The 24,275-nt window shown below is 34.7% G+C and overlaps 1 protein-coding gene across 6 annotated transcripts in view; it reads right to left on the bottom strand.

Moving 5' to 3' along the window:
- LOC150100731 (plexin-A2-like) overlaps positions 1–24,275 on the bottom strand; it is a 992,258-nt gene that overhangs the window by 299,437 nt on the left and 668,546 nt on the right. For all 6 annotated transcript variants that reach the window (XM_090402045.1, XM_090402043.1, XM_090402046.1 and 3 more), the window contains one exon: positions 5,211–5,311. In XM_090402045.1, the coding sequence (XP_090258171.1) occupies positions 5,211–5,311 (101 nt within the window). The remainder of the gene's footprint in view (positions 1–5,210; positions 5,312–24,275) is intronic.

The following is a 24,275-nucleotide window of genomic DNA, read 5'->3' as shown; positions in this document are numbered from 1 at the left end:
AGTCCGATCTAACAATAGAGCTGTCAGCTTACCTGTGTAATCCTTTTGGTTAAGCAATACTGTGCCATTCCCTTTATCAGCTTTGGTGATTATTATTTTCTTGTTTTTCTTTAATTCTAGTAGAGATTTAATTTCCTTACATGTTGGCTTTTGATGGTTTAGCTTTGGTCAGAACACAAGCCATAATATCGTTGGCAACGTGGTTTGGAAGGTGTCGTATCCCATGTTCAATTCGTATCATAATATCTTCAGCAGGTATTCTTCTGGGCGCAATGGCGAAGCTGTGGTCATGTGCGACGCGTCGAGTGCTTCAGGTTTCACATTAAATGACGAAAGGTTGACTACCGTTTCGGTAGGAAGTTCTGGTTTCGAGATCAAGTTATTTTTTAAATTTTCAAATTTTTTGATGTGTCAATCTCGTACTTTTTTAAATTCTTTCTCTACTGCAGTGCACGAGATGTCGAATAAAATAGACCAAATTTCGTCGCTTAAGGTGCTTGAAAGGTCATCTTCGAGTGCCTGGATAGCCAAGTTAGCATCTACACACTAGTCACCTACCAGCCTGATGGAACCTTGGTTTTCTCAGTCTATAGAAAACCCACCCATACAGGCAGATACATTCACCAACAATCCCACCACCCCTCCTCGCAACAATATGGAGTTATTAAGACACTACACAACAGGGCTAAACTTATCTGTTTAAATGACAATGCCCTAACCACAGAACTAAACCACATTCTCAACACTTTCTCAGCCAAAAAATCCAAAAAATATTGAAACCAATAAACCACAACCCTCCCTTCCCCTCCCCTCCCCCTCACAACAAGGATTACTCTAAATCCATCACCATACCCTATATCTGAGGCACCTCGGAAAAAATTACAAAAATCCTAAAAAAACATGCCAACTTCTTGTTACAGACCATATAAAAAATTGGCATCCCTTATCTGCTCTACTAAAGACCAACCTCCCCCCCGACCTACCTGGTGTTTACCAGGTCCCTTACAGCTGTAAGCTGTCCTACTTTGGCCAAACAGGCAGGACAGCAAATATCAGAATTACAGAACACAAGGACTACATCCGGTTTCACCAATACAGCCACTCTGGTCTTGCTGACCATGCGCTGGATACCTGCCATAGAATACGGTGGTAGAAAGCCACAATAATACACCGTAGTAAATACAAATATGAAAGGCTTTTCATGGAATCAGCTTCAGCCCTAAGAAACAATCCCAACCTCAACAAATTTGGCTGCATGAGACTGCCTCAAATTTGGGAAACCTACATCAGAAGACCTTCAGCCCAATCACCCAAGAATACCAACATTGCCTGCTAGGGGGCACCATCAGGACTTTAGGAGAAATAATAGCTTCCTGCTTCTTCCTCATTTACTGTTTGTTGTGCCTGCGTGCACATGTCTTGTTTTTAAGTTTCTTGAAAATGGCAACGTGGCGTTGCTGAAATATTGAAGTATATTAAAATTTATTTTAATGTATATCCTAGTTGACGTTGTAATTTCCTTAAATCATTTAGTAAAAAATATTTTTGACATTTTTCCAAAGTCCTTAGCTGGCTTTCTAAAGACACCAAAAATGTACAGTACACAACTTAAATATGATATGTAATGACTCAGAATGGTAATAATACTTGGATAAACAGGGGTTAAGAAAGAATACTGAAGCAATATCAGTAACATAAGATAATAAAAATATGAACTAAAATAGCAAAACCAGACCACAGTATTAAGCAAAAAACCACATTACTGCATATCTAAATTATTTTTGATTCTAAAAATTCTTTCTGCAATAGTATAAGTACTCCAAAGCCTTAGCAATTAAATCACAACAGATAGTCTCATCCTAAAGCAGATCTGGCAGCCAGCTTTAATAAATGTTCTACCTACTCAACAAATGAGGTTCCACAAATGTATGATATATAATACAGGATTGAATAAATGTATAATACAGGATTGGATAGATGAAAATGGGATGGGGGAAACACGGTTTTATGAAGGGTAGAATATGCCTCAGTAACTTGCTCAAGTTTTATAACATAGTGACGGCCGAACTGGATAAGGGTAATGGGTTTACAGTGATTCTACTGGACTTTGCCAAGGCCTTTGACAGGATACCACATGGAACTCTAATCAGTAAACTGGAGCAGATGGGGATGGATATAGGGTTGGGGAGATGAATAGGAGGGTGGTTGATGGAGAGATACCAGAGAGTGGTTTATTCAGGAGTGGAGTCCAAAAGACGGCTTGTGACTAGTGGTGTGCCGCAGGGTTCTGTTCTTGGATCACTGCTTTTCAATTTGTTCATCAATGATATAGGAAAGGATCTGAGAGGAAGTGTTCACTTGTTTGCTGATGATGCAAAGTTGAGTAGAGCAATTGTGAGTGCACAGGATGTCAAAATTTTGCAGGATGATTTGGATAGTTTGGAGGACTGGGCTAGGGAAAATGGATGTCAATTTAATGTGGCAAAGTGTAAGGTTATGCATTTTGGAGTGAAAAGATTAGCAGCAGTATATCACATTGGTGGAACCGTACTCTAGGAGATTGAATGAGGCCAGGGATTTGGGAGTGTTGGTGGATAGGGAGTTGAAGTTTAGGGGGCACATTGCAAAAGTGGCTAAATCAGCTCATCAAATCACTTGGTTGCTGAAAAATACTTTAACAAGAAGAGACAAACAAGTTATTGTTCCTCTATATCGAGCCTTGATAAGACCCCATGTAGACTACTGAGACCAGATATGGGTGCCAGGGTTTCTTCTTGATGGGGAGGAGGTGGACAGGATCCAGAGAAGAGTGACCAAGATGATAGCAGGTCTGTGGAATGAACCTTATGAGAATAGATTGAAGATTGGTGGGTTGCAAAAATTGGTTGACAGGCAGAAAAGGGGTGATATGATTGAGACATTCAAATTACAGAAGGGTTTCTATAAAATTAATCCAGAAGATATTTGTGAGAATAGGACTGGTGGTGGGAGGACTAGGGGCCATACATGGAAACTGGGCAAGAATGGTTAGCAGGGGTGTTAGAGCTAGGTTTTTTACTTGGAGAGTGGTGAATGAGTGGAATAAGCTGCCAGAGTCTGTTGTGGGTGCTATGACCATGAATGAGTTCAAGGCGAGGCATGATAGATACTGTGTGAATGTCGAATAGTTGTTCTTGACACGATGTTAGGGCCTCCCTCGATGAGTCTGTCGACACCTTGCAGTTGCCCGAAATAATAATAATAACTGTATAGAATTCTTCAGTCAGCTCCAACCATGTGATCTACTTATGTCATTTCCTTATGTATTAGCTCAGAGCATGCATTCTTTTTTAGGTATCTTGACTATCTCAAGTCAATGATGAAACATTGTTTGTAGATTGTTAATTTATTAAATCAATTTTGTTGTATTCCTAAGAAATTTTCTTTCTTAGGAATACAACAAAATTTTTTTTTTTCAGAATTATTTTTTTCTATACACAAATTCAATTTGTGCACCTCTAAAATTCGATTAGTGTGCCTATCTTAAAAATCTTAAAAATAAATATTACAGATTTTAAAAATTTTCTATCTACACATTTTTTATGGCTAACTATTTAAAAAAAATCACTCACCAGGATGAAATAATACTACACTATTTCCATGTACACTATGCTCCAAATTTACTGCCAAAATTTATGTTGTCTGCTAATTACATAGCATTTTGATGATCATATCTAGTGCCTCCTTTGCAAATGTCTTCCTTATTTTTTTATTTTTTTTTATTTTCTAGTATTTTCCCAACCTTTCATCATGAGTAAAAGAATTAGTGAGCAAAAAAATGGAAGTGTGAAAATTATTCGAAAAGTAATCTCATTCGAAGAAAAACTTGAAATAATAAAGAAAAAATTAACAAGGCAAGTCCAGAGCAAAGATAGGACAAGAACACAAAATGGTGAATCTACTATAAGAGCAATTTTAAGCAAAGCTGCTGAATACAAAGAGAAAGGTAAGGCTGCTTCAAGTTCATCATGCATGCACTCGAAATCAAAGTATTATAATGATTGAATTAGAGAGACTTCCTTCTACATGGATCGAAGATTGTAACCGAAAACGGATCCTGCTAAACACTGACCTTATTAAATCAAAAGCATTAAGTCTCTTTGCAACCTTGAAAGAAAAGACTATCAATGAAGAAGAAATCCAAGCTAGTGATGGGCGGTTAGAGTGTTTCAAAAAGAAAAATAACCGACATAATGTTCTAATCCCAAGTGAAGCTGCAAGCGCAGATAAAGGAGGTGGCTGCAAATTATCCAGAGATTTTGAAGAAAATTGTGGAAGAAGGGGCTATTGTGACCCACAAATATTTAATGTCAATGAAACCAGCCTTTTTTGAAAACGAATGCCTTCCAAGACTTTTCTGGCCAAATCAGAGAAATCTCAGCCTGGTTATAAAGTCTCAAAGTCAATTGTGAGGTGTTTGGAAGCACATTCTTCCACATTGTGCAAATGATTTTAGAGGCTTTTCAAATGAATCTAAGTTAATTAAATTGCATTCTGAGAAACTGAGTGATTCCGACCTGCTAAATTTAGATGCACGGCAGGAAGATCCTAAAAAATATGAAGAAAATTTAATCACTAACAAGCCCAAAGAGATTTCACAAAAATAATTAAAAATATTTCTTGTGCAACCGAAGTTTTTAAGCAGCAATGCTTAGAGGCCAACCCTGATGAAGGAAGCAGTAAAATTTGCAGAAGTGGTAGAAGAGGCAATAGGACCATATCGTCAGTTGTATGAAAAAAAAGAAACAGAATGCCTGCCAAACTACGTTAGCTCAATTCTATGTTAAGAAGAATATAAATTTATATTCTGAATATGTTTTACAGTCTTTCAGCTTCATGATTTTCCTTTAACTAGGCCCTGAGACATACCCTAATTCTTTTATAAAAAAAATTAAGGGTCAAAAGAGAAATTTGAGCAACGAATTTTACTTTTCCCATAGGTTATTATATTCGATTAGTGCAACTTCGATTAATGTGACTGTTTTAAAGAACACGTTAATCGAGGAATTGCTGTATTGAAAGCAAGTACTAAAGTATTATATACAAGTCTTTGCTAATAAAATATTAAGTGAAATTAAATTCAGTCAATTTAGTATGCAAGCCTCCTCAAACAGGTTTACATAAGTTAGCAAACACACTGAAGTTCTAAAAATCACGTTCATAAAACTTACTTATTTTCTAGTGAACACCAGCCACAGTAAGGATCATTAGCTGTCAAACATTCAATGCAGGAACGAAATACATGGCATTCTTGGACCTTTACCATAGTCACCTAAATATAAAATTTTATAAATTACATATTTAAAAATAACTTTCTGCTTCTATAAAAATATTTTCATGCTATGCTTTCTTATAATAATAACAAAGAATAATTAGTGGTGACCACAGAATTTTTTTTTTCAGAGGAAGTTGGGAGAACTATTAAACATATCATACATTGTACATACATAACATAATCTGAAATTATACAGAGTTGAAATTTACATTTTCAATATTTCTGTTGTTTTGCAAGAACTACCATGCCTGAAAACAAACTTACATTATTCTATGAACTCTGGACTGGTGGTACTTTTGTTAAAATAGTGACAGTATATCATAGGTGTTACAGTATACTGAGGAATTCCAAATTTGTTTTTGGCTTATGCATTTGCAATATTTTTGTTTTGCCTAATTTTGTTGTTATAAACAGTAACTAAAATTAAAACCAAAATGATTCAAGTAATTTTAATGTAGACCCTAAATATAAAATTCCATTAAATGTTGGAGTCTAATATCAGTTTCAATGATTTTAACCAAATCTAACAATATAAATAATCCAGCTGAAGCCAGAATTGAACAACACGTTCTGACAGGATAAAAATCAAAGAGTATATTTTGGCAGGAGAGGAAAGGTAAATATGGTGGTAGTGGAGTGTTATTCATGATAAGAAATGAAATGTGCTCTCTCTCAGGGTAGATAAAAGGAGTGGAAATGGTGTGAAATAAAAGTTTATAGGACAAGATAGTTAGTGGAATGTTGCTATAGACCATGAAATACAGATAGAGAGGAGTAGGAAATGTTTAGTTTAATCCAGTTTTGCAGCCAAATTTGGCAAGTGCAAAACCGAGTAGAGGAAGCATACAGTAACTAAGGGAACTGAATTTCTAGACTTCTTGAGGGACAACTGTCTTACGAAGCATGTGGCAGAGGGAAAATGAGCATCAAGAGTCTGGGGTTTGGTCACAGTATCAGAGGATCCGAATGTGACCAAGATGGCATACTTGTTCCTAGTTGGTGAATGACCATATAGTCCTGACTTGGAGGATGAATAGACATGCAGAAGTATCAAGGGTAAAATGAATTTATGTGAAGTTATGAGACAGGCAACTATTACAAACTTAAACTAGTTGGAGCAGTACAACAGATGAAAGAATCTGAAAGAAGAAGAGTCAACAGTGTATGGGAGATACAAAAAACTGTTGATAGCATGGCAAATTGTATACCTTGAGTGAGGAAAATAGTAATTGGAGCCAAATGAATGAACACAGAAATTATGCAGAAACTGCAAATGAAAGAGTTTATAGAAGGCATATAAAGGGAGAGGTGGAGAACAGTTGCATGGAGAATATAGGACTTGGGCTAGGAAGGTGACTAATACAGTAAGGAGATGAAAATTAGAATATGAGAAGAGACTAGCACTGAATTCCAGGGAATTTTTTTGCTATGAGGCCAGTAAATAAATGACTGTGGACAGATTACCCAGCTGGATAGAATGTGAGTGACTATAAATTAACTGGAAATAAGATAAAATAATATAAAAAGATCATATATTAACTACCAGAGGAAAAAAGAGGATGAAAAGGCAAAAAGACAAATGATGAAAAGGAAACTTTCAGTTGCAGTGAATATTTTAATTTAATAAAATCTTCTATAAAATTAGTTTATATTAATAACAACTTCCCAACACATCTTCGTTCTGCATCAGCAGTGTTTAGAAGTTTAAAAGCAATGTGTTTTTTTTTAATAACTTTAGATAATACCGCTCTTTCCTTTTTTTTTTTTTTTGCCTTACAATTAAATATTCATTTAGGAATAACAAATAATGAATATTTGTCATTCAGTTTACCAGGGAATAACATATGTCAATATATATGTTATTCCCTGGTAAATGTCAGTTCTGTTATGTATATTTTTCCTTGTCGATTTTACTTATCCGCTTATCACAGAAACTAGCATATGCTCTAAAAAAAACAAGTATATTTTGAGAATGAATCATTACTATCTATTAAGTCAAACAAAAACTCTTGAAATTCACGTAAAATTCTGAATTCAAGGTGATTCTTGTATTAAGCCATCTTAACATAAGCACTGCATAATATGTAAATATTGCAATCCATTTGGTATGAGTGATTCCAAATTTCATGCAGTATCACCACACCCAGCAGATTAACATACACACATTTAGTATAATGAAGGAGCTCGAATTGAAAATTTACATATACAGTTGTTCCTTGAAAAACATGGGGTTAGGGGCTCGGACTCCCCGTGTTGTTCGAAACTCCGCATATAACTTTTGACTCCACAAAAACTTAACTACTAATAGCCTACTGTTGACTGGAAGCTTTACCAATAACATAAACAGTCGATTAACACATATTTGGTATAGTATGTATGTATGTATTATATACCATATTCTTACAATAAAGTAAGCTAGAGAAAAGAAAATATTATTAAAGAAAATCATAAGGAAGTGAAAATACATTTACAGTACTATACTGTATTTATTGATACCATGAGTTTACATTGTCTGTTTACAAGATAAATCTTATGTCTGTCAGTGTCTACATCAATAGTGCCTTATATGATGCAAAACACTGTAGATGCTATATGTATTACTAATATTAGACATCGAAAATGAAAAGATAATCTGAAAAAGAAATTCATATTTATTTACAGGTATAATAATTCATGTACTGATAATGAAGAATCAGCAATATGATTGCTTTATGGTAGCCTAGTGCAATTTCTTGGTAGCCTAGCATACACTGATGAATAAAGCATTATAAAATTTTTATTTCATGTCAGTTCTGTTATTTAATTAACTAATTAATAAGTTAATTTTGTGCAGTTATGATTTAATACTGCATCCTTATGTTTGTTTACATTTCTCTAACTGCAAATGGCCATGTATGGTCTGTGTTTGTGTAAGTAAGTAAGTTTTGTTTAATTTTAACTTTTTATAATAGATTTCTGTATATTTTATGATAGTAAATGATAAAAGTCTAGTATCTACATATATTCTATGCATTCATGGCATACCTAACTTTTTCTTACTTATTTTAATATTTCTAGGCTACGCGGTTCATCTGAGAGGTTTTTTTTTTAAATTGTCGCAAATCTCCAAAAAAATTTTTCAATATATTTATTTAAAAAAAAAAAATGTTTGTAAGTGGAACTGTGCAGTTCAAACCCACGTTCTTCAAGGGTTAACTGTACATATGTTTGCATGGGAATTAGCTGCAAGTAGCGAATAAGGATTGGAGGCAACAAATGCAGGTGGCCAAGGCTCGATTTAGACTGTAGTCATAATAAGAAGAAAGTGAGAATAAATCTTTATCATTATATACTCTGCAAAGTCCAGCATCCACAGTAACTGGGAAAATTTACTGTTGTGGAATGAGGGAATTTTGTTTCTGACTCAAATAGTTTAATTGTAACATGTCCCCCCCCACCCCCAGCTGGATCGGGTAATGAGTAGGAAACTTTTTTTTTCCCATTCCAATTTTGTTATAGTGCAAGAATATGAGACTGTGAGTGAAGTATCTATAGAGAGGTTGACAACAACTAGCCCTTTGTATCCAATAATGCACATCCCCTTCCCAAGGCATGTATATACAGACATGGATACTTGATCTTATTTTAAGGATGATTTAATATATACTTTGAATTTTGAAAAGAGAATGATCAAAACAAGTATATGATCATGAAATATGATTGAAAGATCAGTTAATGACTTTTATTCCCTTATAGAGAGTAGGCAAGGTCATTTTAACCCTATCTAACGTTTGGAGACTAAGAGGCAGTCAATCTCACCATAGCCAACCAGAAATAGCTGGACCAAGACGATTAATTTTAAGCAGTGTTCAGTGAAGAAACTGTAAACAAGTGTTGCCCTCTTGTGGTCCACAACCCTAAAAAAATATGCTATTATGTGAAATTGGGGGAAGGGGATCCTACAGTCGATTTTCTTGAGCTTATGGGACAAAAAAATTGTCAAAAAAAAAAAATTGGTAACTAGAATTGAACTTAAGTCTTTCTTCAGGCATCCTAGCACAGTGGATGCAAACGCCACTTCCACCGAGCTACAAAGTCCTTCGATCATTAAATAACATATCTAAATACAACACTCAAGTACAAAGAAAGTGGAAAGTTATCTAAATGCAATGAACATTTACTGGAAAGCAGTAGGAAAAACAGTGGTGGGCAGTGAATACCAGTTTGATTAGCAGTTAGTGAATAATATTACATCACGCTGATTAGTGAAGCATGCAATGAACTTGTGGAATGCCTTTCCACCCCTCTCATTACACTCTATTAGATGATATGATATTAGTGCATTCTGCAAGTATTAAAACGTTTTGAATGAATAGTGATGACGATGAAAGCATAAATGCAAACAATATTAAGGATTATGCTCCGAGAAATATATAACTTGTGAAAAACCAAAAATATTAATAGATTTTATTCTCTCAATTTGTTTAAACTTGAAGAATAATGCACCTTTTGTTGTCCCATCATCCATAATCCTGTGCAACAATTATCCTGTATCTATCTGATAGGTGTGTCTCTCTCCAAGTTGTGTCTCAATCATATCACCTCTTTGTCCTCCTATCCACTAAACTCTGAAGACTACAATCCATCATACTTAACATTCCGAGTCCTGAGACAGTCTGTCATTCATCTTTCCACTGTCTCCAATCCTTCCTTATTGCCAATATAATCAGGTAAATGCATAGAAATCCAAATATGGCCAGATTAGTAGCTTACACATTGGAACTATCACCTCTTATCCGTACTCATCAGAGTTCAACACTGAAATCCTACTCCCAATTCTTCAGTCCAAAGCACTAACATATTCAAATCCTTTAACAAAATTACATCAAAACTTTCTGACATTGCTTTTCCTATTTCAGCATCATTGAAAAACAACTGAATATCTCATCTCAAACCTTGAACAATATCACAGATATCATGAACAGTAGTCCCAGAACAGAAGCCTGCAGTATCCTACTTGTCACTTTCCTCTTTTGGGACAAGGCATCCCCACCACCCACAACTCGCTGGCTTCTATCAGTCAACCATCTCTGTAACCAATTAACAATCTTTTTCAACCAAGCGATGGATAAATTATTTCGTTCATAAAACTTGATGAAAAGTTTTCGATGACATCGCATACGTGAATATTGTTCTTTGTGTTTGAAGGTCAAGGCTATTCATAGTTTCCTCTTTCTCAGCTTTGTTTACTAGGAGGTAACGAAAAAAAATCGAGCGCACACACACCTGCTCTCTTTAGAGCATTACTGAAAGGACAGCAGCTGCTCCCTCAAGCGATCTATTTCCCAATCGATATAAACAACCAGAAGTACATCTAACAAAGTGTTGTAAGAAACGAAAAGTTGATTTACACGGCTTAAATACATCCCAACCTTCCAATCATTAACATAAAACAGAATAACAGGATACGAAGTGGCCAGTTATGGCGCTTATCCACAAATTTAGCAGATCAAATTTCAGTGGCGTGTGTACAAAATATTAAAGGAAGTAACATAGTAGCAAGACTTTAAATATGTGTAATCACGAATGGCAGTGTTTCTCAGGTAGAATAACATTTTCGATTTAAAAGTTATGTTGCATTTTATTTTATTTTTATTAATTTTGAGAATTTTCTACAAAATTTTATAAAGAGGAGGCACTATTATCATGTTCAACTATGATCGTTTTATTTAAATTCAAAAATTTAAATTACCAGTATTAATATTATTACCGTTTTATTTAACTTGAAAAAACACGAAAATTTTATATATTTCTTGCGCTGAAATATATAAAACCCATTAATCCATTCATGACTACAATTATTACTTGACACTACTCGCAACTCACCGTCTATTCTACTTAATCCTCAAAATAACGCACAACTACCCACCACCAATAGTATTTTTGTCTATAAACTGCTAGTGTTATCTTGGCCGATTTGTCTGGGTGCGGGATAAAAGATATCAAGTCTCAGGGAGAAAAAAGACTGCTACCTCCGTATTAGATCTGTTAATTCACCTTCAATTTAAAAAGTCCATATAAAGATTCCTCTCGCTACGACAAGAATCGAACTCGGGTCTTTCTCCAATCGAAGGGAGCAGTGTCTTGTTGTTTTTTTCAATTGCAGCTACGGAGATGATAAACGATGGTAGCTAAATTTGGTCTGAGGTTTAATGTAGTTGGTGCATATTGAAAATTTTATTTATTTTATTAATTTTTGGAAGAGATTGCTCAGAAATCATAGTAAAGTCCGGTTATTTACTTTTAGTTTTTTTTTTTCCCAATAATTTACAACAGTATGATGCATGTAAAATAAAATATGCTGTAAAGATAAATCTTATCGTTTTTATTATCGTTTTCGATAAAAATGATATTGGTATTTTAACACTAGTCAAGTTTTTTTTTTTTTTCTCCATGAGAGGTCAGGCGAGTAGTGTTAACGGTTGACAAATTAGTGATACTTTGATATGCTGCGTGGGTTATAATGTAACTGTTTTTTGTGTTGAGGTGCACTCCAGAAAAGGTCGAAAAGTCAGTAATTTTCTTGGTTTATATGAAAATTATTACTCTAACACGGTAGTTATCATAATTTATTAAATGAAAGAAAGGCAAAGGCTTCGTTAAAACAGTAAACACTAATTTCACTTTGATTCACACAAATGAATCTATTAATAGTAGGTTAAGGTTATCAGCCGTTAACTTCCAATTCCAGCCACTTGCAAACAAGAATATGACGGACAGCAAATCTAAATTAAGGTCTCAGAAAGGTATGTCCAAAACGAAAACTGCAAACATTTTCGATCTCATAATCTCTATGAATAGAACAGGATTTGGGTGCAGATTTTTCCATGTATGCAGAGAGCTTGCAATATGCACAGTTTTTAAAATTCTGTTAACGCAAATTTAAGATAATTATCTCAATGCACAGCGTCTTCTAAGTAGCAGAAATCTGATGAAAGTGAATATGTATGATGGAAAATAGCAGTAAAAGCAAAGAAACAAGCAAAGTAAGGTTTTCCTTCTTTACTTTAAGTTTATTTGATTTTAGATTTAACTTCGACTGTAAATTTTTACAGAAACGAGACTAAGTAGAAAGCAGAGATTATCAATTTTAATATCCATTTTCTCCTGTGAGATACAGAAGAGCGGTACTTATGCGCAGGAGTACCAGAGGCTCTAGCTCGGGATCCCGAAAAATTAGAGCCAATTTAAGGCCCCCAAACAATGAGGGGGGGGGGGGGAGAGAAGCTCTAGCGACTCGGCCCGACCCACCTCAGGAAAAGTTTAAGTACGGCTTGGAAGAAGGGGACACAACAAATTTCAATCCTACATATAATAAGCGAAAACTTTTCAAGATTTCGCTTATTATATTCTACCTTATATATAAAGCAGAATATATTCACACTCGACGAGATCCTGATATGAGGATAAAACCAGTATTAAGAGCAATAACTAATCAGTTATATAAACAAAAATCTACGCCTATTATATGCGCAATATTTATATACTGTATATATAACATGACTCCCACCAACGAAAGGTTGTAAACCTACAGTTTATTAGCACTATGAGTGGATTAGGTTTTTTTTTTTTTTTTTTTTAACATAATCTAGAAAACTCCCCTATAGAGACCAAACATGGAACTTTTCAAGCCACTCCAAAATACATTTATATATGCTTTTATAAAATCAATTAGCTGTTATAAAAGTCATGAATGCTACTTTCAACTGAACGTCATTTGAACTAGCAGAAGCTGCAGAATATATGTGTGTGTGGGGGGGGGGGGAATTCATCGAGCAAAGCAACACGCGGTTTACCTTAGTACATAAAGCAAGATTACTACAATAGTCCAATATGCATCAATAATGCATACAACCCATCATTCTTCCTTTTAGTAGTAATTAAAGTTTACAGGATGGTCGTTGCTTGCGTAACTTCTCTAATAAGATTCTGTGTACTCCAATAGAGAGAAAGAGGGAGATCCACAAAGGCATCTCATCTCTTTCAGTATTCCCCACTGCGCCTCAGAAATACAACCCCTCTGGGGAGCAGAGGACACCCGACACCTCCATGTTAATCACAGAGAATTAGAGGTCTGTCTGTCTCATTACAGGACCCTATCTACCGCTTGTGATTACAAACTATATACTGCTGCGTGGCCGTCAACCATCAGGTAGAGACGCTGCACGCTCTAGTTTCCTCCCTTATTTCTCTCTCGTTCACTCAGTCTGCCTAGAAGAGACAAGACTACGCTCTCACTCTTTCCCTTTGAACAGTTACCGAGGCCGATGACTTCAAGCCACTTGTTGCCATAGCAACGAGAGATGAGGGTGATGCTAGGCAAGCCATACTGGGGCGACAAGGTGAGCTAACAAACAAGGCAGGTTGTCATGCAGTCTATTGTGCCTTGCCAGTCGATATGGACTCAGAAAATCCGTTCTCCAGTTACTCTCTCGTCTCTTCAGTTTTCTCAATCAAAGGAATTGTCTGTGTGAAGAAAATCTGTTCCTAAGGGAGGGTTTTGGATCGGAAGAATCTCCAACCATATTGTCTCTATCTCGTTCTGGAAGAGCACACACTGCATTTTACATGCATCTATATGCCTGGTGGGAGAACCATATTTCTTTAAAATAAATATTATAAAAATGATGGGTGTGCACATTCCTGCTGAATTAGATACGGATAATATTTACATTTTAGTTCAGAAATGTAAAGAAAAAGGACACAGCTTCGAATGTTAGCTACAGAAGAACGAAATGCATCGTATTATAAAAACACTATTGTGATTATGGCAGCCACGTAGTTCATATTATTCTATTGGAGAGTCACAGCGAGCCACCATCACGTGGGGAAGGGAGTCTAAATAAAGACAGATTCCATTACCCACATTTCGCTGATTACTTATGCGCGTTGAATGCTGAAAAACTAAGGTTCACTAGATAATCACGGAGAATGTAAGAAAAAGGATGTCTAAATACAATAAAATTCGTTTTACAATAATTACTTCTGTCCTTCTTCCTAAAGGTAATAATTTATTTAAAAAATCTGTTTGGAAAGATATAATACTGTCATATATATAGGTGGTAAATGATTTTTATGGCTTGGTGTAAAACTATCAACTTGCTCACAGTCCTAATAATGTTGCAGCATTTTGTGGGAAGGAATATATAATTAACAAGTCATGCCCGCGTGACGTTACACAACCATACTATGCCAGCAATACGTTAGCAAGTTAATTTACTGCTGTTGCAATGTATATTTTTGCATTTCTCTTTTCATGCCATGCACCCGACGAGGTCTAAAAGGACGAAACTAGTTGTGAGTTCAATTTTTTTTTTCTTTTCCTATTTTGGTATCTCTTGGCTTATAGTCATTAAATTTCTTTGTCATGTAGCCGAGTAAATCCGTTAAATCAAATTACACACACCATATGCATTGATGTATAAGATGATATTTGAAGTTAAGAAAAAAAAAAAAAAACTGCTGAAAACAGGGGTCGTCTCATACTTGGGGTATAAAATCTGAAACTCTGAATTAGGCGATGGAAAACATCGTCATGCGAAAGTATAGTTCCTGCAGTAAATGTACCGCGTAGCGGTGTTGTGTTAGACGCATGTATTGTTTTATAATAGGCTTTTGTAATGTTAAGATATGGATATATTAGCATATTAAAGTATTTTTTATCTGAAAATGCGTATTTAATAAATGTACCCACTGTTTTCTCATAATGAACCTTATTGGTGATCCCACGAATTCCATATAATACACGATACCGAAGACTGGTATAAACCTAACAAATTAAAAGAAACACGTATTAACCACAGTGAAAATTATTTAATTGTAAATATTTCATCCTAAGTATCTTAGGACATCATCAGTACAGTATTTAAACAAAATTAGGAATAACATACAGTTAGGGCGCATGATTACAATAGAATTTTGAGATTCTATTGTAATCATGCGCCCTAACTGTATGTTATTCCTATTATTGTTTTAAACTGCTATACTGATGATGTCCTAAGATACTTAGGATGAAATATTTACAATTAAATAATTTTCACTGTGGTTAATGTTTCTTTTAATTATGATCGCACCACAGGTTTCGTTATTTAAAAAAAAAAAAAAAACCTAACAAACAATTTTACCATTCGTCTTGTGCAGGAAGGCATCGTTCATTACAGTAAAGAGAATACCAGGATGGCACTCTACTCCAGATATCAAACCATCTCTCCTACTACACACAACTACCATCAACGCCTATCACCAACATCATTTTTTTTTTCCCTGTCCGTAAATTGCGTTCTGTAGGCCGACTTGCCTTTTATGCGGGATATAAACCCCGAATTTCCGGGAGAAAAAAACCTTGCTACGTCCGTATGAGATCAGCTAACTCACCTCTTCAAATGTAAAAGCCCATATAAAGATTCCTCTCGTAACGACGAGAATCGAACTTAGTCCTTTTCATGAGAATGAAACATCTTAACATGATAACATCTAAACATGAAATGAAAGATGTTTCATTCTCAATTCTATGAGATCGACTGCCTTCATTAAGCATCAGGTTAGTCTGATATTTTTTTTGCCCCGCTACTTCTAATATTTTGGTGCTAAAATATAAGATGACGTCACTATCCACATATCTAAGCTATATTTTCTTATCATAGAACTGCCTTATATTTTTTAACTAACAAGTTCTTGGTGAATCTTATTTGTTAATCATATTCAAGCCTGTTTAGAAAGTTGTGAGGGCATGACGTCACGTCTTATGCTCGAAGCTCTGGTCAAACAGGAAGGAATTTCGTCCTTATTTGCATACAGCGAATTTACTGCACTCCATTGCTGTATTTGAATATACCGGATAAGAGAACAACAAATATAAACATGAAGATGATAACAACACAATAATTACATATACATAAGAAGAGTAATGAAAACACAAAAAATAATAAATAAAAAATGAAAAATGCAACAATTGAAAAAAAATACAAATAAATAAATAAGACCCTCCCCTAAAAAAAGAATTATTTTTTAGTCATTAATGCAAGCATTATATAACAAGGTTCACTATTTACCGGCATTAACATCAAACCTACTATTCCTAACTGAACTACATTTTGTATGATTCCATTGAAGCGGAGGGATATGCGCTTTCGTCAAATGGCATTCCTTGCCAAAGATTATCAAAATATATCTGCTCTGGCCCTAGATTTTCTTACCTCACTTCAGTTTTCATATGTTGCCTTTACCGCTCTCTTAACCAAGACAACCATCCTGTCCTTAAAACACTTATCTTTTTTAAAAGTTGATTCATACAATCTGATTACCAAGACTGTGAGATCATATTCTTAAGAGTTTAAAGTTCATAGCAAAAACTGGCTTTCCTTTAACATCGCAGATCAAGCCAGAATGAAGGCCAAATCATTTGCTATCAGTTATGATCAACACAAATTGGTAATCTGCCAACCAGAATCCAATATAATGCTCATCATTAATTCAAAACTCTGGATTTTCTTAAGTAGTTCTCTCCTTAAATACACTGCAGATGTATGCTCTCCTCTTGGCAATTCTACCATAACCTTATCCACGTCACCTCTGCGACAGATCGAGCTCCTCCCAGCCAATCTCAGTGGCACTCTATGGCACTACAATGGTGTCACGTGGGATGACCGCTTTTCCGAATTACACACCTGTTTTGACCAAATAGATGCCACATTTCTTACCCAAAGAGCACCTCATTTTCTACTACACTACAAATTTCTGATCCTTATCTAAGCCCTGGGTTTCCAAAGAATGTGCCTTTGCAATCCAAGATAAAAATGCAGCATATATTCAATGGTTCGGATCAATTAAGAAACTGCTCAACATTAAGAAAATGATCAACAAATAAAAAGTAGACATCTTAGACATAAGAGCATCATGATTTCAGAGATTTTCGCCCAGTAGCATGTTCCAGCCTCATTCCATGTTTTCCTTGGTGGTTCCTGATTTCTATGTACTCTAAATGGGTAATATAAAAGTTTTTTTTTTTTTTCGGGATGGGGGTAGTCTTGAATTAAAATTGTTTATTCTTTCAGCATGTTCAATCCATTTCTTTCTATATTCGTATATTTTATCTAATATTGATTATAGTTTTAGTTCTTTACGTATTTCTGTACTTTTTTTTTTGTCCGAGAAAGTATGGCCTACTGTCCTCTATAGGAATTTCATTTCTACAGTCCCCCCCCCCAAAGGGATTCAATGGGGGTCAATGCCAAGTGATCCTGCTTGAAAGGATCTTATAGCCTCTCCTTTCCAACTCCACTCTCACCTCTGCGAAGTGAACCCCCCCCCCCAAAAAAAAACCAACAAAATGGAAGATTGGTCAGCTATAAACGACTTTGTGTGTGTGATCTCTCTTTTACATATTCTGATGGCACTATGGTAATGCCACCAGTTATAACTGCTAATAAAGTTTGGTATGCTCTGAAATATATTTCTGCAAATATGAATACTACGGTATTTTCATTATTTGCTATCACGTGTAATAGTAAGAAAATTCGCTTTAAATTCGGAAAGCATGAAGCAGAATTCTTACTAAAATTTGTAGATGAAATTTAATTCTGATGCTTTATTCCCGTTATAGAAAATTACCTATTTATCCGCTTTTATCAGCTAGCTTGCAAGACTGAAGATTTATTACCATATCATAGACACCGCACTAAATATAGTAATTAGAAGACAATAATAGCTAAAATAACTTAATATTTTGTGAATATTTTGTTTATACTTTGAAATTCATATAGCTCCATATGAATGTTTAAATGTAATAACATGTTTGGTGAATTTTAACAAGTTACGGTAATAAAAATTTAAAGTCAAGATAATCTAAATTTATGTTTTGACACTTGGTAAGAGTACACAAATCTGTATTCAACTGGTGAACACTTTCAGTCACGATATATTTGCCATGATTCCAGCTTGCGATCTACGGGAAAACGATCCTTAAATGGGGGAAGAAATGATTGAACAGACGTTTTAGCGAGTTTGTCATAAAAAGAGGGAAAGCATGAGATGTTTACGTGATTAAGTAAGAAGCGTGGTGGCATATTGTCCTCGTGATTTCAGATATCAAACGTATCTTAAACGGAATACAGCAGCTACTAATTACTTTTAAAACAGGAAGTTACTGATGGTCGCATTTTAAAATACATGTCACTAATGACAAGCTTGATACTTCATTATGGAATACCACACGAAGTACATTGTCCTCTTTCCCATTGTCTTGCAATTTGCATTGAGCTGCAATTGACCAGTAATAAATTCACATTTAAAAAAGTAACACACCGTACACGTCGGAAACTAAATTTGAGTGCTTGGTGTAATACGAATATTGCATTTTCTTAGTAAAAAATAAAATGTCAAATAACTATTGTATAATTTGCTGATTGTACAATAGTTATTTTTTGAGAGTACTGATACTGAAGAAGTACTCTAAAAAAATGTGAATGTAATTCTTTTATACACATCAAGATAATATAAAACTCTCGAAAACAAGAATGTCTAAAAACAAACTGCAATACAAAATACATTTATTAATAGTATTAATGTTATCACTTGGAATTAACAGAGGCATTGAAAGCTATATTAAGACGATTGCTTTATGTCTTTTGCGCAGGGATAGAACCCAAAAGTTCTGGGGGAAAGGAAGAGAGACTACTCCCCGATTTGAATAATTAATAAGTATTTTGTGTTCTTGTGAAGTTTAATACACTCCAACTTAAGAAGAAAATCCTACCTATAAGAAAAGAACACGGGGAAAAAAAATCTATAAAAGAAACAAATATGATGGTATTGTGAAGATTACATCATTGAGAAAAATTGAAGATATAGTAATATTAAACGAAGCTAGGAACACATCAATCAAAGTGTCAAAATACAAACAAATAAATGATTTGATCTGAAAATGAAAAGAATGGAAAACTTATGTAGAAACAGTGCTTTTTTTTTTTTTTTTTTTTTCTGGCGGTACGAAACTGTACATAGTACCGGCAGCTTTTTTCTTAAGTTTTTAAAAATTTGCGATTTACTGACAGCAAAATGTATTATAAATAGTCCGGTAGATGGTAATGTGTTCACGAATTGAATTTTCAGTTTTGATTACTCATAAGTTGGTACCCTGCTTTCCTGTTTCATAGGTGGGTACGCAACCGGAAACAGGAAGTTGTGTTCACTTCCGATTGCTTCCAATATCAGTTCTATATTCATTCTGCAACAGGCAGGTGTTCACGTGAGTTTTGAATTAATCTAAGTTAAATCAGTGCAATGATTGTTCAAAATGAGTTACTTTATGCCGATGAGTAAAAAAAAAAAGTAAGGCTGAAGAATCAGAAATTGTTAAATCTACTTGTGATCCTGTAAAACGGAAAACTAGCATCGAAAATACACGTGGTGAAGAGGATCACGAAACCAAGACCAAAGATCCACGTGGTCAAAAGGAAGCAGATTCTGATAATGACTGGCCCGAATGTTGGACACTTTTGCAGAAAAATTACTTCTGCGAGAGAAACGAGTGGCTGTATGTCAAGAATAAAATGTTGGGCTGTAAAGTGTGTCGTGATGTCGGAAGTCTTGCCTTCGATAAACACATGGGAACGAAAATTTCAGCGGAGTGGACAAATGGTAAAATCAGTCATTTTGGAGAATCTCGCAAACAGCAGTTAATGTCATTAAGAAAAAAGATTTACGATCATTAGGAGAGTACAGGGCACAAAGTGTGCCAAAAAATAAAATCTGAAGGAAAAAACGAAACATTAGAGAAAGTTCTCTGAATACTTTGTCTCATCTTTGGCTGCTGAGGTCATCATTCTGCAATTGATACCAAAAGCAAGAAGCGATCTAGAGATGACGAGGGTACATCGGAGGAAATGTTAAAAGTATGCAAGGTGCTGTAATAACATCTTCATGGAGGGTACCGGCACCTTTTTTTCCAGAAAAAAAGCACTGTGTAGAAATATTATTAAAATAAATTATGCAGAAAAATTATAAATAAGAAAAAAATTAATAAAGAATTTAATTCCAAAGGAAAATAAAGTCTCGGGTGATGATGGAATAATGGTTTTGTGAAGAACACTGCAAGTATTATCTAAGCTTAATAATGAAGAGAAGAAAAATTTTATCAGTTTATATCTGTAGTTCCGATATGATAATCTAAGGACTTGTATATGCATTGGATGTAAGTTGCATCATTTAGGGTGGCCTGTTATGTTGCTTCGTTTAACTCATTGAAATCGGAATACTGATTTCAAGGGTAGCTTGCGAATCTTTTCAATTGTCTGATGAAATATCCAGTTCTGTCAGTTGCTTATTTGAACTTATGAATATGTTGAAATTCTTAAATATAGGCTGAACGTTTTGTTAATCTGATGGAAGTACCTGGAGTTCTATTGCCTGCTTGACTCATCCACTTGTGTTCTTCAAAACAGCTTTCCTTATCTGTCATACCAAAAGATTACAATCCTTAACTATTCATGAAACCCATCTTTAAGGATCTTCCTCTATTTTCCCCACTTTCAGTTCATTGTAGTATTTTTTAGGGGGGGGGGGAATCTATACGGTGACCTTTTATTTACATGTTGAATTTATTTATTTCTATAATTATCTGTGCATAAAGTTGGCTGTTGTAATTTTTTTTAAATATATTTTAGTGCAATCTACTGTTTTTAAAAATTTCATTTCTTCTGATGTTCTTCGCTAATTTTTTTATTGTCCATATTTCGTTTTCATATAACACGTTTAGCTAAAACACTGAATATTCTTAATCTTTTATTTATATGTTACTAAATTTGGTTTAAAGATATCGTTTTAAAGATAGGAGATTAAAAGAAGCATTAGAAATTAATAAAACGGAACAAGTCAAGAAGGAATATGGTAAACATACAAGGAATAACGTGTACAGAAGAAAAATTCTTTTACCAAATGATTTTGCACACACAAAAACGGAAGTTGAGAATATTTGAAAAATTAAAAAATGACAAAAAAGGAAAAGAAGAATGGAACATGGAATCAAATGCGCGATGTGACTGACAGAACCGCAGGTTATTACAGCAAATCTAAAGTGGCATGGGATAGGATAAGGAATGTCAGGAAATAGGCTAAAGAAAATAGGTCAATACAAATGAGAAGTTTGGAGAGCACTGCGAGAGGCTGTTGGAATTTATGGAAGATGAAATATGGTGCACAGAGATCTGCATGTAGTAATTTATGTAGAAGAGGTTAGGAAAGCAATAAAACGATCAAAGAATGGAAAAGCATTGAAATCTGGAGACGTACATCGTATGTGAAACCGAAATAGAACGGGAAAAGAAATGCGAGAACTGTTAATGGAAATCACAGTTCAGATAAGAGAAGTATACGTAGCACTGATAGAAATGAATGCGAAATTATGGAGCAAATGGTGATGTGACTAACACGAAACGAAATAAATGTGCATTGGTGTGCAATAAAACATACAATATCAAACCACAGAGGATTTATAGATCAGCGATGTAAAGAACCACCCAAAATCTCAAACTCCAGGCCTTCCCTCACTCATGCTACTAAACATGTTACAGGTTTTGGGATATTTGCAGGTTAAATGGTTCTTATCAGTTTCTATCACCCAAATCATTTATAACAGAGCATTTTATGGAATGTACAATCATAGCATGAAATTCAAGCAGTTAAAAAAAAAAAAAAACTTTTAGAGATATAGACCAAAAAAAAAAGGATTTTTTTAAATAAAGTTAAAAATGAATTAATTTTTGGAATTAACACAGAGGTAACTGTCGAAGAGAACAGTGAATAAAATTGGATACAGCAGTTTCGACACTTGACAACGAATCTTGAAACGTGAATTAGGAGAATGTGGTAATAAGAAACAGAAGCACATCTAAAGAATGTTAAACGTGCATAAAAGAAGCAGTAAACAACAAAAGATAAGTTTGGAGAAAGATTGAACGTAGGGAATGAGAAAAAAAAAAGAGGAATATACTAGAAAATTAAACTTTTCGTTTCTTAATATATTGCATATTATTTAAGGTTTTTTTGTTTGTTGATTTTATGGTCATAACAAGGAATTTAAACTCACAGTTGCATATTAGCCAAATCCATCTTCCGTTAGTAATGCTTATAACGTTCCACATAGGCAAGAATACATTTTATGATGAACGTATATGGCATGCGCATCACAATGTTTAGAATAGCTAACTGCACATATTTGGATAACCAACTTATTCTGGATGGTAAAGCGAAAGGATTCGGTAACCACTTTGTGATATTGTTTTTGTATTTAGTCGACTTGATATATGAAATAAATTTGGGTTGAACCGAAAAACCACATGAGAACAGAAACTTTTTTTTTAGTTATGAGTTTATAAAAAAAAAATCGTAATCAGCTTATGAGCATATCAAGATTGTTTTCTTAAAAATACAAATAAATTATTTTCTTTTCTCATAGAAGTACACGTATCTCATTAACTGTCCCTAAATTTCTCTTCAATGTACTGCAACTGAAACGAATATTTCTTAGCTCTTTCCCACGTCAAGTGAAGCGGAGGTTATGGACATTGAATCTGACTTTTTTTTTTTTTTTGTAATCAAGTTCAAGTTTGCAGTATCCAGATGTATTAAAGCATTCACAAACAATATTTTTCATTTTTGCTTTGAGAGTAAAGTAATCAACAGAAGCCATTCTGAGCTATTTCAAACGAAAAACTCTTGACAAGTAGAGAAAAAAACCCGATTGAACAAACAGTGTATGACAATCCTAATAAAGCATATTGACTAGATTATCCGGAAATCTTACTTTAGGCATCAAAATTTAAAAATGAATTACGCTATACGAAAGTTATTTACTCAAATTATGTAATGAAATTGGATATAACATCCAAAATGTATACTTAGGAAATGATTGAAGAACAGTGACTTCATAAATCCTCTATCAACCAAGCAAAACTCGATATTCAAACATTTTAATACAAATTCTCACCTCAACCATGCAGTGCTTTGATAGGAGACAGTATCGATTGTCAATAACTAGAATGTGAATGTATCCTATCAGTTAAAGTACACCAAATTTCATTTCGGTATTTTTATTCCGGTCTACCTAGCGAGTGATACTTTATCACATGTTCGTGTCGATGGCAAACTAGAGTTTAGAGTTCTAATATCCCCCCCCCCCCGATGTTGGAATTCGTAAACTAATATCACGAAACAGGAGTCGAGTTCCATAAGCAGGGCTTTTATATTTAGCTATATATGTGTAACAATTTCATCTTCGCTTTTTTAAAGCGCAAGTCGAAAGATATTCATCTCCATGAACTTTTTTTTTCTCATTTGTAATTCAAAATTAAAGTCTGGAGTGCAATTCCAACTTCATACATTTCTGATTAAATTTCAACACTGTCTTAACCGATCAATAATTTCGGAGTACGGAGACCCAAAAGAGTAATGCAATTCGAATCCATCCATTGAAAATAAATCCTCCGCGACCAAAATTCTACGCAAAAATTACTTTTCGTGATTTTAAGTTCCACTGATGCAAGACAAGTATAGAAGACAGGAAAGGCGGAGTCTTGACACTTGAAACCGTAACATCTATTACTGAGCATCGTCGTCGTGACATTTCTGGGATTAACTCTTGGCATTTTCTAAGCAGTCACACTTCGGAATTCCTGAAATTCAATCTCGTGCAAGCGCCTAACAGCTAGAAAGTAGGCTAACCATGCATCTGTAGGCAGCACTGAAAAGCCCTTCGATTTGTACAGCGTCGTTCGAAGCCATATGTGACTTTTATACGGTTCTATCAAGGCTTCGTGAGCATTCCGTTTCTCTTGTGAAACCTGTTGGTTCTCTTAAGTGTAGCCGTACCGATGATGAAATGTCACGAAAATGACAGCCACCAGTCACCATCAGGTGACGTCAATGG

The sequence above is a fragment of the Typopeltis vanoorti genome, chromosome 12 (assembly GCF_054136105.1).
Source record: "Typopeltis vanoorti isolate ZY-2024b chromosome 12, IOZ_Tvanoo_1.0, whole genome shotgun sequence".
NCBI classification, from domain to species: Eukaryota; Metazoa; Arthropoda; class Arachnida; order Uropygi; family Thelyphonidae; genus Typopeltis; species Typopeltis vanoorti.
The sequence above is the reverse complement of the archived record's forward strand: the minus strand, read 5'-3'. Positions and strand labels throughout refer to the sequence as shown.